Genomic DNA, 15,013 nt, shown 5'->3' with positions numbered 1-15,013 from the left:
ACGCGGGCCCCTCTCCCACCTGCAGCCGGCCGGCCGGCACTGGAGCCACCTCTCACATCTGCTGCCTGTGCCCAGCACCAGTCCCATTCACTTGGCACCATCAGCAGATGAAAGCGGCTGCTACCAGCCCTGATTGCCCCTGAGGGCTTCTACGTCTCCTTCTGCTCCTGTGGGGCAATCGGGGCAGCAGCCACCACTTGCACCTGCTGACAGCGCCAGCCCCACTTACACCACTGCTGGCACCAGCCCCAATCGCTCTGCACTGTCAGCAGGTGCAAGTAGTCCTGTGCCCTCAGCGCATAGAAGCAATGGCGGCAGGAGCAGGGCTGCAGGCAGAGAGGGGACCGGGAGCCGCAGCAAGAGGGGCCAAGCAGGGGAGTGGAGGATGGGCCGAGACTGGCCCGTGTGCCTACTGCAGCCTCATGGCCCACAGTTCCTTTCAAGGTACACAAATTTGTGCACTGGGCCCCTAGTATTTATATAAGCTTAGCTTTTTGGGTTGACTTCTTAATTCCCGTGTAAAGAACACTGTAGTTGTCAAATTTGCTCCCAGAAATTTAATTGTAGTATTGAAATATGAATGTACTGTAACTACATATTTATTTGTTTAAATAAATGTTATATTATGTTTCTTAAAATAAGGTTGTAATTCATTGTTAGCATAGTTGTCACTTGTTTCTTGAAAAATTATGTTTTCCATAATGATACCATTTCCTCATAGGTAGAGATATGTTATCCTGACTGTGACCAAAGTGACAGTTTTTCTGAGCTAGAACCATCCATATACAGTGCTACTACACAATAACACATTGACTTGTGTAAGCTTAGATAAGAACTTTTTCAAATGCTCAAAATTTGTTTCCTTTTCAAACTTTAAGATGTTTTATTATAATTGCAGTGCAAAAGAAAGCAAATCTCATTGTTAAAAAAAATGTCCAATAATCAGGAAATGCTTTGTGTACTGAAATTGTTATAATTTTATGCATGTTTTATCCTTTAAATAAAAAGAAGCAAAATTTTATTAAGTGAAAAAGATCATTTAATTATTGCATCAAGATTTATCTAAACTCTCCCTCCATGTGCCTTATCAATTGCACATCAAATCTTTTAAATTCTACCAAATCATGATTCTATAAAATGTTTTATTCAATGTAGTTTATAAATTCATGGTTACAATTCATTGCAAAAGTTATTACTAAGTAATTCTATAAAATAGAACAAATATTTTATCTTATATACATATAAGGTAATTGGAAAGTTAAAAAATATTTTCTGGAGCATTTCTGATACTAAGTTTTAGCAATTACCTTTGAAATTCCATGTATGTCAGAAAGGATCTAAAGTGTTCATGCAGTGAACAGGAAAAGAAGGTTAGCAAGATTCATTTGAATATTCAATTTGTTCTGTATGTCTTCTGAGATACAAGATTTACCTTTGCTCTTTACTTTTATTAGTTTACTTTTCCAGATATTTTTATTTAAAAATAATAATAATCCTACCCATATTAATAAAATAGGTGAAAATATAATAATTTGGATAAAACGTAAAATTAATTATGTAACTACTTCATTGAATTGTTTGGGGTTAAACTAAATAATGACAAAAATGCTAGAACAGGTCGTAGCATAGAGTAGTTAATAAATGTTAGTTAATAAAGGTAAATCTGAGAAAAAAAGGTACCTACTAAGGAGGGCTCCTGGTGGGCTCAAATTGAAAAACAAAAAACCGAGCCCCTAGCAGCCGTTTCTGCACAGAAACTGCACTTCATGAAGAAGCCTGTACCAAACTGCCTGCCTTCCCGCAGTGTTCCTGCCTGAACAAAGCAGTTCCTGGAATCCTGCTTCAACCAATAGGCCTTCCTCATCTGAGCTGCACAGCTGCAGCCATTGAGAGGGGCTCTATTCTGATCAATCAGGGCAGTGCTTTATTGGCTAATCAAACTGTGAGGATTTGGAGTTCTCATTTGCATGAGGACAGACCAATCAGGAACAGGGAGGGGGCTTCTCTCTAATAAGCCAGCTCCTCTCTGGCCCTGAAACAGCACTTTCCCTTTTCACTGAGGATCGGATACTCATCTCTCTGTCTGAGCTGAAAAATAGAATATGTGTCATCAGAGCAGACGAAGCAGACTGGCGCGGAGTGGAGAAAGCCACGGGAACCGTTGTGGAGCGCAGCGGGCTAGAACGGTGCTGCGCAAAGCAGACCTCTGGCTAGACAGCTCTGCTCCGCTCCTCAGCCAAGATACAACTGGGCTGCTTTGCTCTGAATTTAGTTTCCTTCTTTATTGCACCCCAAGTTGGAGATTCCTGTTTGGCCTTGAATTGTCACCAACAACCATTGGTTGACAATTATATTTTTAATATTCTCATGTGCTAGTAACTCTTATAATATATTTTAAACAAATTGGAACTGTAAATGAAGTCACATTTTAAAAAATATGTACTAAGTATTTAAGATTAGGTGTAATGCTAGTTTTGTTTTTAACCCTTTCCCTTAATGTTTAGCCACTGCATAAACATTAAAACTTTTCAGGGTGCCAAAGGAGCTCCTCAAATACAAAGTTCTGTTCCAACATTTGTCTCAATTTTTTAAAAACTACCTTTTTTGTTGTTGCTGTTAACCCTCACCCAAGGATATTTTTTCCATTGATTCTTAGAGAAAGTGAAAGGGAGGGAGGAGAGAGAGAGAGAACACGACACATCTATTGGTTGCCTCCTGCATGCGCCTGACTGGCGCCTGGGATCAAATCTGCAACACAGGTACTTGCCCTTGACCAGGAATGGAGACAGGTGCTCTAACCACTGAGAGACACTGGCTGGGGCTGGAACTACCTTTTTAACTTAAAATTATAGTATCTTAATATATTTAGACAGTTTCAGCCTCCATTTTTCTTTTTCTATTTTTTTTTTATTTCAATAATCACCAAACAAGAATATTTCATTTGGTTGTGATTCAAAACTTTGTTCTATGTGCCTGTTTAGTTCTCATTTTTAAAAATCATTCTTGAAATATATTTGCAAGGTGTTTCATTTTTACACCAATGTTATTAACCAGAGTCTCCACCTGCTTCTGGAGTTCACATTCCTCCAGACAGCAGGGCTGCTCACTAAGGCAGACAAGGAAAGAAAACGTCCAAACTGCGGGGAAAAAACTGAGATATCCACTGAAGCCATGGGCCCACTCCATGCTGTCTTTACCTGAGGGGTGATACTTTGTTTTGTTTTGTAATCAAGTAACTATTTGTTTTTAGGAATATAAATTAGAAACACTATGGGGAGTAACATTCAAGACATTCAAAGCTAAATGCAGACTACTAGTATACTATGTAAATTAAAAACTTTATAAAGAGCAGTTGGGAATTTGAAATACGCATTTCTAACATTTTTTCCTAATTCTATTTTATCAGCTTCTCTATCCCTACTTAAAATTATAGTAGAAGAGGCCGAGGTTTATGGTCAAAGAATGTGAAGACACACAAACACAAACTAGCACAAAACTAAAAACACAGCAAATGAACTTTGAAACAATTTTATAGCATCTAAGCAAAAACAGTACCCTTGAGAGCCTAGGATTTAAATCAAATGGGAGTTTGTGGGATTAGGAGTGGGCAGGAGGCTGTTGAGAAATCAAAAAACGTTGAATTACAAAAGCCTTTCTGTCAGGAATAAAAACACTGGGAGAAATTGAAATGCAAATACACAGAATCAGGAGGCGTGGCGAATGTTTTTGTGAAAGTGGGGGGATGGTAACAGAACAAGCCCTAGGAGTTCCCTGAGAAAGGCACCTCAGCCTACGGGAGTAGGAACAGAGTGGGCTCACTTCCCACGTGCAGCTCCGGAAGGCTGCCCAGCTTTCCCAGAAGCCCAGTGCCGCCTGGGGAACCCTGGATTAGCAAAGGAGCACAACTGAGGCTAATTTTCAGACCTGGAACCTGGCCGGTCTTTTACTTCACTGTGATGCAGGGGAAGCAGTCAGGGTTCACCTCCCCATCCCCTCAAAAATAATAATAATCAAGGGCAGAGGTGTTGCTGTTAGATTCAAAGAACCTGTGTTTAAAAAAGATACAGATATATTGATCAAGGGCCAAGGCAGTCCCAAAGTTATAAGCAAAAGGTGTTAGCACAGGACTAGAAAGGCCAGATGAAGTTAGTCTGAGAGAATGTCAATAGGAAACAAACAATCCAAGCTCTTGGCATTGACAAGAATATTATGTTGGGAAATGGACTTCCTTTACCCCTGCCCCAGTTTAAGTACTTCCCCAGGTAGCACCTAATGCTTGAAGTGATTGACTTTAGCCCGAGTTTATCAAGTTCAAATCTTAAACACGTTGAGTTTAACTTGATGAGTTTAACTCATCAGAAATGAGATAAATCGACAGAACCTAGAGACAGAACCTAGCGAGAGAACCTGGCTACTGAATCTGGATAGAACATGGCAAGAGAACCTGACTAGAACATGGCTACAGAACCTGGCTGGGCTGGAGATCCTGGCTATGCTGATCTACTAAACACTGCCTCCGTGTCCTTCCTTCTTTGCCCACTCCGTCCACACCTTGGGGAACCCCTGGACCCTCTGGGGCTGGACCCCAGCAAATTACTTGAATATCCCATTTTCTATTGGGATATTCTCTTTCAATTTTAGCAAAAATCACCTTATATTAAAGATTTGAACCCCCCTCCCAAAAAAAAAGAAATGAGATAAATCAAATTCAGTTTTAGAAAAATAAAGAATATTCTATTTTTAGGAGACGCAAATTAGTGGTTATGAAATTCACACTTTTTCTAATTGCTACTTAATATAGCTGACACTCCTCAACTTCATGCTGTAATATTATTTTGAGCCTCACCTCTGAAATCCGAGTTTTCAGACATCATGTATGTTTCAAGCTATCTAAGTCAATGTTCAGAAAAACTATGATTCATTCCTTCTCCACTATTGGAAATAGTATTGAAATAGTTTCTTTTTCAAATATTGTTTAGAGAGAAAAAGAGTTCATTTTACTTTTGTCGGTACTTTATAACCCCAACTATTAACTCAGAACCCTATTAGGTAGCATTTAATATTATGTTTATGGATGTCTAAAATTGAAATATACATAACTACATATATCCTTTTACTTATGTTCAATAATGAGGATATATAATTTCAAGTCAAAAGATGTTAGTGACATTGTGGCTGTTACTAAATTTTACAAAATAAGATTACAACAAAATAGCAGGTCATTTATACTGAAAGATAGAACTGCTAGAATCCCTCAATGCCAGTATGCCTTTTTTAATATTCCACATTTAGAATCCATTATATGCTAGTAATTCAAATGAACTTGCCAGCATATAGGCAATAGATTAAGTTATTTAATGGGTATATATTATTATCTCTGTATATATAAACTTTGCTCTATAGATATCTGTCAATCTAATTGTCACAGTTGCATTATTTGCATTATTTAAATGCTGATTTAAACATAGATCCCCAAATGCTTTCTATAAACCTTAATATTGCATTATGATTACACTGAGAGACAAAAGATATTCTGTACTTTACAATGGCTTACAATGCTTGTGAAAATGAAAATGCAATGAAAAACAGATGTTGCCCACATACCTCAGGAAATAGCACAACATTTTCAATGTTAGGAGATGTTGATATAATCTACGGAAGGATTAGTCATAAATCAATCTGTGGAAAGCTTCAAGATAGCTTTCAAGAAAAGCTATTTAACTTTACCTTAGACATAAAAATGTAAGCCTCCTAAGAGGAATGGGAAACAAAAATATTAAATGTCTGTATATCTAAAAACTATGATGTCACTCCTAGCATTACTATATAAGAAAAATATGAAAAACAAAATATTTCCAGGGCTTGAAAAAGTGACTCAAATTCAGTAAAATGTATACTGAATGTGAAGTAATTGAGACTTAAATTTGTGGCAATAATAGAAGAAAGGGTATGTAATTAAATGGATAAGTGCATGCTCTTACTACTTAGTGGGAAATATAAATATGGTACATTTAATGTCATGTTATTTATTAGCTCTTTATCCCCTAATGTGTTATTAAAATAACAGTGCATCTTAAAACCCATGTCACTTTTATCTGAGGTTATAAGGCAATTACATTCTAACCCATTAAAATGTTATCTTAGCTAGTTTATACTCTGTGGGATAATCATAACAGTATATATTAGGTCCTGTAGTACCTGGGTTTTTAAGATAAGCTTTTATTTTTCCTAAGCAGTGTGGCTGATAAGCATGGATGGAAGTTTCCTCTGAGCATATCAATATGTATCTTATAGGGTCACTTCACAGCAAATGGAACACACAAGTGTATATGTCTGCTATTCATTGGTGTACTCCCCCATCTCCTCCTTTCTGTGTTCATTTGCAGTCCTGAAAATGGTTTGCAACCCAGAGGGAAGGAAAATATGGCATTTCTTTTTCTTTCACATTTTAGAATCTATTGCAGCCTCCTCCTTTAATGAGATAATTTTATTCCTTTTAAAATTAAAAAAATAAAAATATGATTTGTCCTTCTGAAACCTTTGCAACAATTGCCTTTTAAGTATGTATCCTCGGTGGTAAAAACAGAAAACAGCAGCTTTTCATAAAATGCCTCCTTGTAGTGTATTTTTAGATTTTGAAGTTACCCCCTAAATCATATGAAAGGAATATACCTCCTAGAAAAAGAAAAAGTTAATTGGAAATTTAAAAAAATATAAATGATAAAAAAGTGTTCAATACATTACTTTCAAATCAACATGATAATGGGGCTGATCTGGGACTATCATCCCATTATGTTTTCAGTCCTATGTTTTCTGAGGGTTTTGCCATATTACCTTCAAACAGTGGACTAATATTTCATTTTTCTGTGTTTGTGCAAACACTGCATTCAGTTTTTGCATTTTTACATTTGCACAGCTCACTGAGATATAATATGAAGTATTTAATTGCTCATTCCTCAACTGTTGAAGTATATACTTTCATTAAAGCTTTAAATTAAAGATGGAATAAAAGTTATTGCTTTTTTAATACACATATAAAGGTATGCACTTCAAAGCTTGTAATAAGTATAATGACATCAATGTGTCTGCCAACTAAAATCATTTGTGTAATGCATCTCCTTATACCCACAGTCTCTCCTTGGGAGGTACTGCACATATTCAGAAAAGTACACCTTGATTAAACCTGTGTGCCTGTAGGTAATAGTAATAAGTCAAATTATTCTGTATATGTTTTTATATATCTTTTGAAATCACAGTACTTTGCCTTTATTTAATGCATCCAATTTGAAAATCTAAAAACAGTGAAATTGCCATTTACATTATATCATTTTGTAGAATATTTAGGGCCCAACACTGATAGAAACTTTGTAGTACCCAGCATCAGCTATGCATGAATAAAGTACTTCCTGTGCAATTAGGTTTTATGTCAATTTTTACCAGCATTTAAATTCAGTGATTGGATGCAGTTACTGTTAACTGAGTTGGATTTCATGCTGCACTCCTTGGGGGCCAGTTAAATATACACTATCCTGGAATTTAACCTCATCACAACTTTACCATGTTAATGGGCAGACACTGTAGGTATAAACATTAATAACAAATTCTTTCTGCCTTATAATCTATATTCAAAAAAATTCTTTATCAGTATTATAACTAAATTGGCTCTGGTTAAAAAAAAAAGGGAAAGATAAATTTTAAGGAAGCAAGGAGAAAGTGATGCCAGAAAGAATAATTTTGGTTGTAAACAAACTTTACTTTTCAGATGCTACTCCTAATCTATACAGCATTAGGAGAGTCACATTAACCTCCCTCTGCTTCAGTTTCATCATTTATAAAATAGGGCTAGTATTAGTTCTACCTACCTACTAGGAGTCATGGTAGATTATCCTATATAATAAAAGCCTAGGTGGCATCGTGCGACGTCGTCACAATATGGCCGCCACAAGATGGCCACACTCATGTCATCACAAGAAGGCTATCAGAAGATGGCCAACACAAGATGGTCACCACAAGATGGCAATCAGGACAGCAGGGAAGCACTGTTGGAGTGATCAGGCCGACAGGGGAGCATTTAGGTGTCAATCAGGCTGGCAGGGGAGTGATTAGTGGGTGATCAGGCTGGCAGGCAGAAGCAGTTAGGGGCAATCAGGCAGGCAGGCAGGTGAGCGGTTAGGAGCCAGCTGTCCCGGATTGTGAGAGGGATGTCCTACTGCTGGTTTAGGCCCCATCCCACAGGGGTCCCAGATTGGAGAGGGTGCAGGCCGGGCTGAGGAACACACACTCTTTGTGCACAAATTTCGTGCACTGGGACTCTAGTTTATAATAATAAGTGTGATAATAATAAGTTATTATAGTGCTGGCACATAGTAAGGACTTATATATAGAGTGGGGTTTTCTTGGGTTTTTTTGTTTGTTTGGGCCGGTTTTTTAAATATATATTTTATTGATTTTTTTACAGAGAGGAAGGAGAGGGATAGAGAGTTAGAAACACTGATGAGAGAGAAACATCGATCAGCTGCCTCCTGCACACACCCTACTGGGGATGTGCCCGCAACCAAGGTACATGCCCTTTCAGTCCACAGGCCAACGCTCTATCCACTGAGCCAAACCAGTTAGGGTGGTTTTCTTATTTTTAACTATCTGACCAGAATATACAAGTGAAGGAGTAATCAATGTTGAGGTGTTAGAAGAAGCCATTAGTATTAATGAGGTGGTGTAGCAAGACTGAGCTGTGCCTCACCAAATGTAGCCCTGGATCATCAGCATCCAATAGTTCTGTAAAGGAGAAGATGATTTTTTAAATTATATTTTTAAACAAGTTGAAAAATTATATTTCTAGATCTCTTTGAGGCAGAAATGCTGGTGTTTAAGACTTAGAATTTGTCCCATGACTCTCATGCATGCCTAAATATGAGAACCACTACTACAGAGTATCCAAAACATCACATATAAAATCTCAAATACCATCCATATTTTGAACTCAGGAAAAGGAAAAGCACCTCTCTAAGAGAACGAGGTGCAGCCACAGATGGAGATGTAGGAAGTAATGCCAGAGAGCACTGTTTTAGAATTCAAGGAAGACAGAGTTTAAGAAAATCCACTATTTCCTATTTCTTATGCTACAATTTTCTGAAAAATAAAGAGAAATATTACAGGCATTATGATCAGCCACCATTTGCACTCTACCTGCGCCCCAACACCAGATAGGGTTAAGTCCTTTCTTTACCCCTCACAATTCTCTTTTCTCATCCTGATGCTCTCCTAACCCATGTGACCAGTATCTTGTACTCAGCATTTACTGCATTTACTATTTTCTGTATTTCTTTATACATACACACACTCATATATATGTATAATACATTCATATATTCCTTTTCAAAATGTATGCTTTAAATTTAATAATATTTCTGCCTTAAAATTAATTTTAGCTATTACTTTTGTAAAATTTATTCATGATGATGTGTGTATCTTGGGTTCACTTTTAATGCCGCATTTTGTGTTACATTTTATGAAGGGTAAACAATCTAATTATTCTATCTCTTACTGATATTTACTGGTAGAATATTTTATGTTTTCTAAGCCATGAATATTCCTGTCTCCTTGTGTACAAGAGTTTATCTGTTCTCATTATAATATTGTTTTTATTGCCAAATTGCGCTCCATACCTATACCACCCTACATATTCATCAAGACTGTATTTTTAGATGACGGTTTTCTGTGGATCTCTTGATTTTTTTTCATATTATTGTGCAGAGACACTGTCTTTTTATTCCAGCCTCTCTTTTCAAGTTCATTTGCATAGCAAACATTTGCATAGTGTCTCCCTCTGGAGCACAAGGAAGGTCTGTTTAATGTCTGGTGTAATAAATACGTCTCCGTTTCAGGTAATGCAGGAGCAGGTTTGGTTACTGTCAGTTACAAAATACCTAGCTTTCTTAAGCTCAGGGATTCTCAAATGTGATACTAACCCAAGTCGGTGTAAAATCAACTGGGCTCTTGTGCATCACCCTGTAGGACTTGGGAGGCAAGGGGAGCCAGCGCTAATGTGAAGCTTGGCTATCAGTTTATGCAGATGCTATAGACATCAGGTGTACAAAAATTAGGTACATATTATAATGCAACTATACTTATAATAGCTACATAAATAAAAGAAAACTGAAAATGTATGCAAAGAACAGAAATTTATAAAAGTGGCACAACAAAATTTTTTAGACTTACATTTTTAGAGCAGTTTTAGGTTCATAGCAGTAATTGAGCAGAATGTACAATGATTTCCAACATACTCCCCTACCCCAAAGCATGCATAGTCTTCCCTAATATCAACACCCTCTATTAGAGTGGTATGTTTGTTATAATTAATGAACCTACATTGACCCATCATTATCAGCCAAAGTCCATAGTTCACATTACGGTTCATTCTTGGTGTTTTACATTCTATAGGTTTCAGCAAAATTATAATTACATGTATCCCCCATTATATCATCATGCAGAGTAATTTTATTGTCCAAAAAATCCTCTGTGCTCAGCTTATTCACCCTTCCCTCTCCCCTAATCTCTGGTAAGCACTGTCTCCATATTTGTGCCTGTTCCAGAATGTCCTATAGCTGGAATCATAGAGTCTGTAGCCTTTTCAGATTGGTTTATTTTACTTATTAATATGCGTTTACATTTCCTCCATGTTTTTTCATAGCTGATAGCTCATTTCTAGATAGATCTCAATAATATCCCACTGTCTGGTTGTAGCACTACTTATTTTTGCACTTACTTGCCAAAGGACATCCTGATTGCTTCCACGTTTTGGCAATTATAAATAAAGCTGCTATAAATGTCCAAGTGTAGATTTTTTGGGTGAATATGTTTTCACTTCCATTGGGGAAATACCAAGGAGCACAGTTGCTGGGTCACATGAAAAGACCATATTTAGTTTTGTAAAAAAACCCCACCAAACTACCCTCCAAAGTGGCTGTCCTGTTGGACATTCCCACCAGCAGTGAATAAGAGTTCCTAGTTGTCTGCGTCCTTGAGAGCATTTGGTGTTGTAAGTATCCTGGATATTGAATCTTTTGATAGGTGTGTAATGCATTTCTCTGATGATATATCATGGGAAGCATCTTTTTTTATTAAAATCTGTGGCCCTTTCTTTAAATGTTTTTGTTTGTTTTCTTATTGTTGAATTTTAAGAGATCTCCATACATTTTTGGTAACAGTTCTTTATCAGCTTATCTTTTGCAAATATTTTCTCCCAGTCTGGGGCTTGTTTTTATTCTCATGATATTGTCTTTGATAGATGAGAAATTTTTAAATTAAAGAAGTCCAGCTTATCAGTTACTTATTTCATGGAGTGTGCTTTCAGTGTTGTATCCGAAGCTATTGCAAAGCCCAATGTCTTGTCTATGTTATCTTCTAGGAGTTCTGCAGTTTATTTTTTTCCTTGCAGGTCTGTGATTCATTCTGAGTTACATGCTGTGAAGATTGCAATGTCTGTGTCTAGATTCAGTATTTTGCAAAGGGTTGCCCAGTGTTGTAGAAAAATTGCTGAGAATTCTGTCTTTGCTCCATTTCATTGTCTTCGCCAAAGACCAGTTGACTATAAATATGTTAAGTAATAAGTAATCTTATATCTCTCCAAGTCCCCAGATGAGCCTTCAATAGACTATTATTTTATATCTCTCTGACTCTTAAATTAGATGACTTTAAATCTGTTTATATGCCAGGTTATTCTGTGATAATTTGATGATTATTCACAAACATCTACAAAATTTGTTGCTTATTATAGAACTTTAATAAAACACATTTATAATATTAGTACTTTCTTACTTAAATAAAATTTCTGAATGCCTGCCCTATTTGGTTACAACACAATTAAGTACCTCTGAAGAAAATACTGTGAACATTATTGCATAATTGTTTTGATTTCAGGCTGGACAACAGCGTTGGTGGGAACAAGAGATTAAAATAAATGGAAATATTCAAAAAGGAGAATTAATTACATATAATTTGACTGAGCTAATTAAACCAGAGGCTTATGAAGTCCGACTAACACCTCTCACCAAATTTGGCGAAGGAGATTCAACAATTCGTGTCATCAAATATAGTGGTAAGTAACCTTTTATTTAAAAGCATTTATTTTGATATTAATCTATCTGTAATATGTAGCTTCCAACTATCCACCAAAATTAGATATAAACTAAAATTTAGCATATTGATTTACTGGATCATCAGCTAAGTGACCAAAAACCCCACACTATGTAATCATAGGTGGTAATATTTTATTATAAATGTAGAGATATAGAATAATGTTTTAGTTAACATTAAATCTATTCAATAATGTCAGCAATGTTCCTTTTTTTTTTCTATCCCATATTTATGATGCAATATTTCTGCAATTTAGTTTTTTCAAGTTCTTGATGACTTAAACATTTATATCATTAAAATAAAAGGTTAGCAAATGTGATCAAAAAGGTTTTTAAATTTTTTTAAACTAATGGACTTTATTTTCTTTTAGAATAACTTTAAGGTTACATAAAATGGAGAAGAAAGTCTAGACAGATCTTATATATGCCCTCTCCCCCGACACAGTTTTCCCAATTATTAACATCTAATATTAAGTGAACAGCTGTTAAAATTGGCTAACTGATATTGACATTTTATTATTAAAGTAAATAGTTTACATTAGGATTTATTATTTGTGTTTACAGTTCTATGGATTTTGAGAAGTGTGTGATGTTATTTATCCACCATTACAAAACCACACAGAATAGTTTACTTTCCTAAAAAGTCACTCTGCTCCATCTATCTGCCCCTCTCTTCTTCCAGCCCTCAGAACCATTGATCTCATTCTTCATTATCTGCAGTTTTGCTTTTACCAAAATGTTGGAATCATACAGCATGCAGCCTTTTCAAACTGGCTTATTTCACTGAGCAATACACATTTAAGTTTTTCCATGTTGTTTGTGGCTTGATAATTATTATATTTTCTTGTTGAATAATGTCCCATGTATAGAGGTATTACAGTTTCTTTATCCATTCACCTATTGCTGAAGAGCATCTTAGTAGACTCTTTGGGTCATTCTTTTCTTTATATTGCTAAATGTTAAAAATATCTAAATGTTCATGTGAGACTGTATGTGACAGTGAGTCTTTATAAACTACATGCATTTTATATTTCTTCACTATTTACATGTCCTACTTGAAAAAATTAAAACTTGTATAAAACTGTAAAATAATTGGTTAAAAACTTTATCTAAAGAGTATAAACAATAGCAATGGCTAGCTCCAGAACTGTCAAAGTATGTTCAGGCTTGAGTGAATCAGTGTCAATACATTTCATATTTATTTCATTAATGCAGTTAAATATTATTCTTTTTTGTGATCAGAGCTTGACTTAAAAAGATAATACAATATATATTTTTGCAGTTGAAAGTCTCCATTCTGTTTAACATTAACTATATTTTTTATGTAAAAAAGAGTGAATACTATCATAAATAAAAAGTAAAGTGAAATTAATAACTCATTAAAACTTATTTTTCATATTAAACCACTTGTTTTCTTCATTCTTTTCTCATTAGTCAGAGTATATTGGGTATGATGTTCAATTTTCATGAAAAGATTAAGATATATATAGGATAGAACAAAAGTAGATTTACAGTAGTTTATATGGAAAATAATACAATAATTAATAAATAATAATACAAGAATAAACTGTGTTTCACATACAATTATAAACCTCCCTTTGTGTTACCTTATGTAATATAGAGTGGAATATTCATTAAAGATCAAAGAATGTAAAGGTATTAGAATCACTGCATCTTTTCAAGTGTGTCCTTTGAAAATATCTATACCCTAGCCGGTTTGGCTCAGTAGATAGAACGTCGGCCTATGGACCAAAGAGTCCTGGCTTTGATTCCGGTCAGGGATCAAATAATGTCCCATGTATAGAGGTATTATAGTTTCTTTATCCATTGGTTGCAGGCTTCTCCCTGGCCCAGGCCCTGGTCAGGGCTTGTGCAGGAGGCAACCAATCGGTATGTTCCTCTCACATGGATGTTTCTCTCTGACTTTCCCTCTCTCTCTCTTCCACTCTCGCTAAAAACCAATGGAAAAATATCCTCAGATGAGGATTAACAAAAAAAAAAAAAAAGGAAGAAAGAAAAAAAAAGAAAGAAAAAGAAAGAAACAAAGAAACAAAGAAAGAAAATATCTATATATATAAAAAGAAGTAATATGCAAAGGAGGTCGGGACTCTGTAATGGTCACAACCAGCTCAGGAGGAGGGGTGTGACCCCAGTCTGAGAGAATAATACACATGCGCAGCTGGAGCCTGAGAGATCAACCCAGAGGGGCACCTGTTCCGAGCCTCCATGGCCTGACTGCTCCATGGGGAGTGGGCTTCCATCAGTAGGACATCTCCTGAGGGCTCCGGGACTATGAAAGGGGGCAGGCTGGGCTGAGGGACCCCCACCCCCCAGTGCACAAATTTCATGCACCAGGCCTCTAGTACCTTTAATGTTAGTGATATTTATATATTATGCAGAATACAATTGATATTTTTTAATCACTACCATTATTTCATTGAACAGACACTAGATAGCATCCCAATATATTTTTCTAAAGTTTTAGTTTTATATGTTTTTTAAAATATGAAATATTATCTCCTCTTATCTTTTATTTCAGTTTTAATTAAATTTATTAGGGTGATATTGGTTAATGAGATCATATAGGTTTTAAGTTTGCATTTCAATGACACATGATCTGCATATTGCATTGTGTGCCCACCACCCCAAAGGGGTGGGAGTAGTAAAGGGTAAAGTTGCCAAGTATATGGTGACAGAAGACGATTTGACTTTGGGTGGTGGGTACATAATATATCTCCTCTTATCTAATGTTTATTTTCCTTACCCCCAAGTTATAAAACTTGGAGTGTTTATATGGAGGGGTATTAGAAACTATGCATTAATATTTATTTCTTTAAAAGTTGAAGATATCAGATTCAGAAAGTTTTAGTGTCTTATAA

The 15,013-nt window shown here is 35.9% G+C and overlaps 1 protein-coding gene across 1 annotated transcript in view; it reads left to right on the top strand.

Annotated features, from left to right (window-relative positions):
• The window catches only part of MDGA2 (MAM domain containing glycosylphosphatidylinositol anchor 2), a 939,200-nt gene that overhangs the window by 859,690 nt on the left and 64,497 nt on the right, over positions 1 to 15,013 (top strand). Inside the window, exon 11 of the mRNA XM_006761237.2 lies at positions 11,920 to 12,097. Within this exon, the coding sequence (XP_006761300.1) occupies positions 11,920 to 12,097 (178 nt within the window). The remainder of the gene's footprint in view (positions 1 to 11,919; positions 12,098 to 15,013) is intronic.

Source organism: Myotis davidii, unplaced genomic scaffold (genome assembly GCF_000327345.1).
Source record: "Myotis davidii unplaced genomic scaffold, ASM32734v1 scaffold1032, whole genome shotgun sequence".
In the NCBI taxonomy this organism is placed as follows: domain Eukaryota; kingdom Metazoa; phylum Chordata; class Mammalia; order Chiroptera; family Vespertilionidae; genus Myotis; species Myotis davidii.
This window is presented reverse-complemented; position numbering and strand designations above follow the sequence as displayed.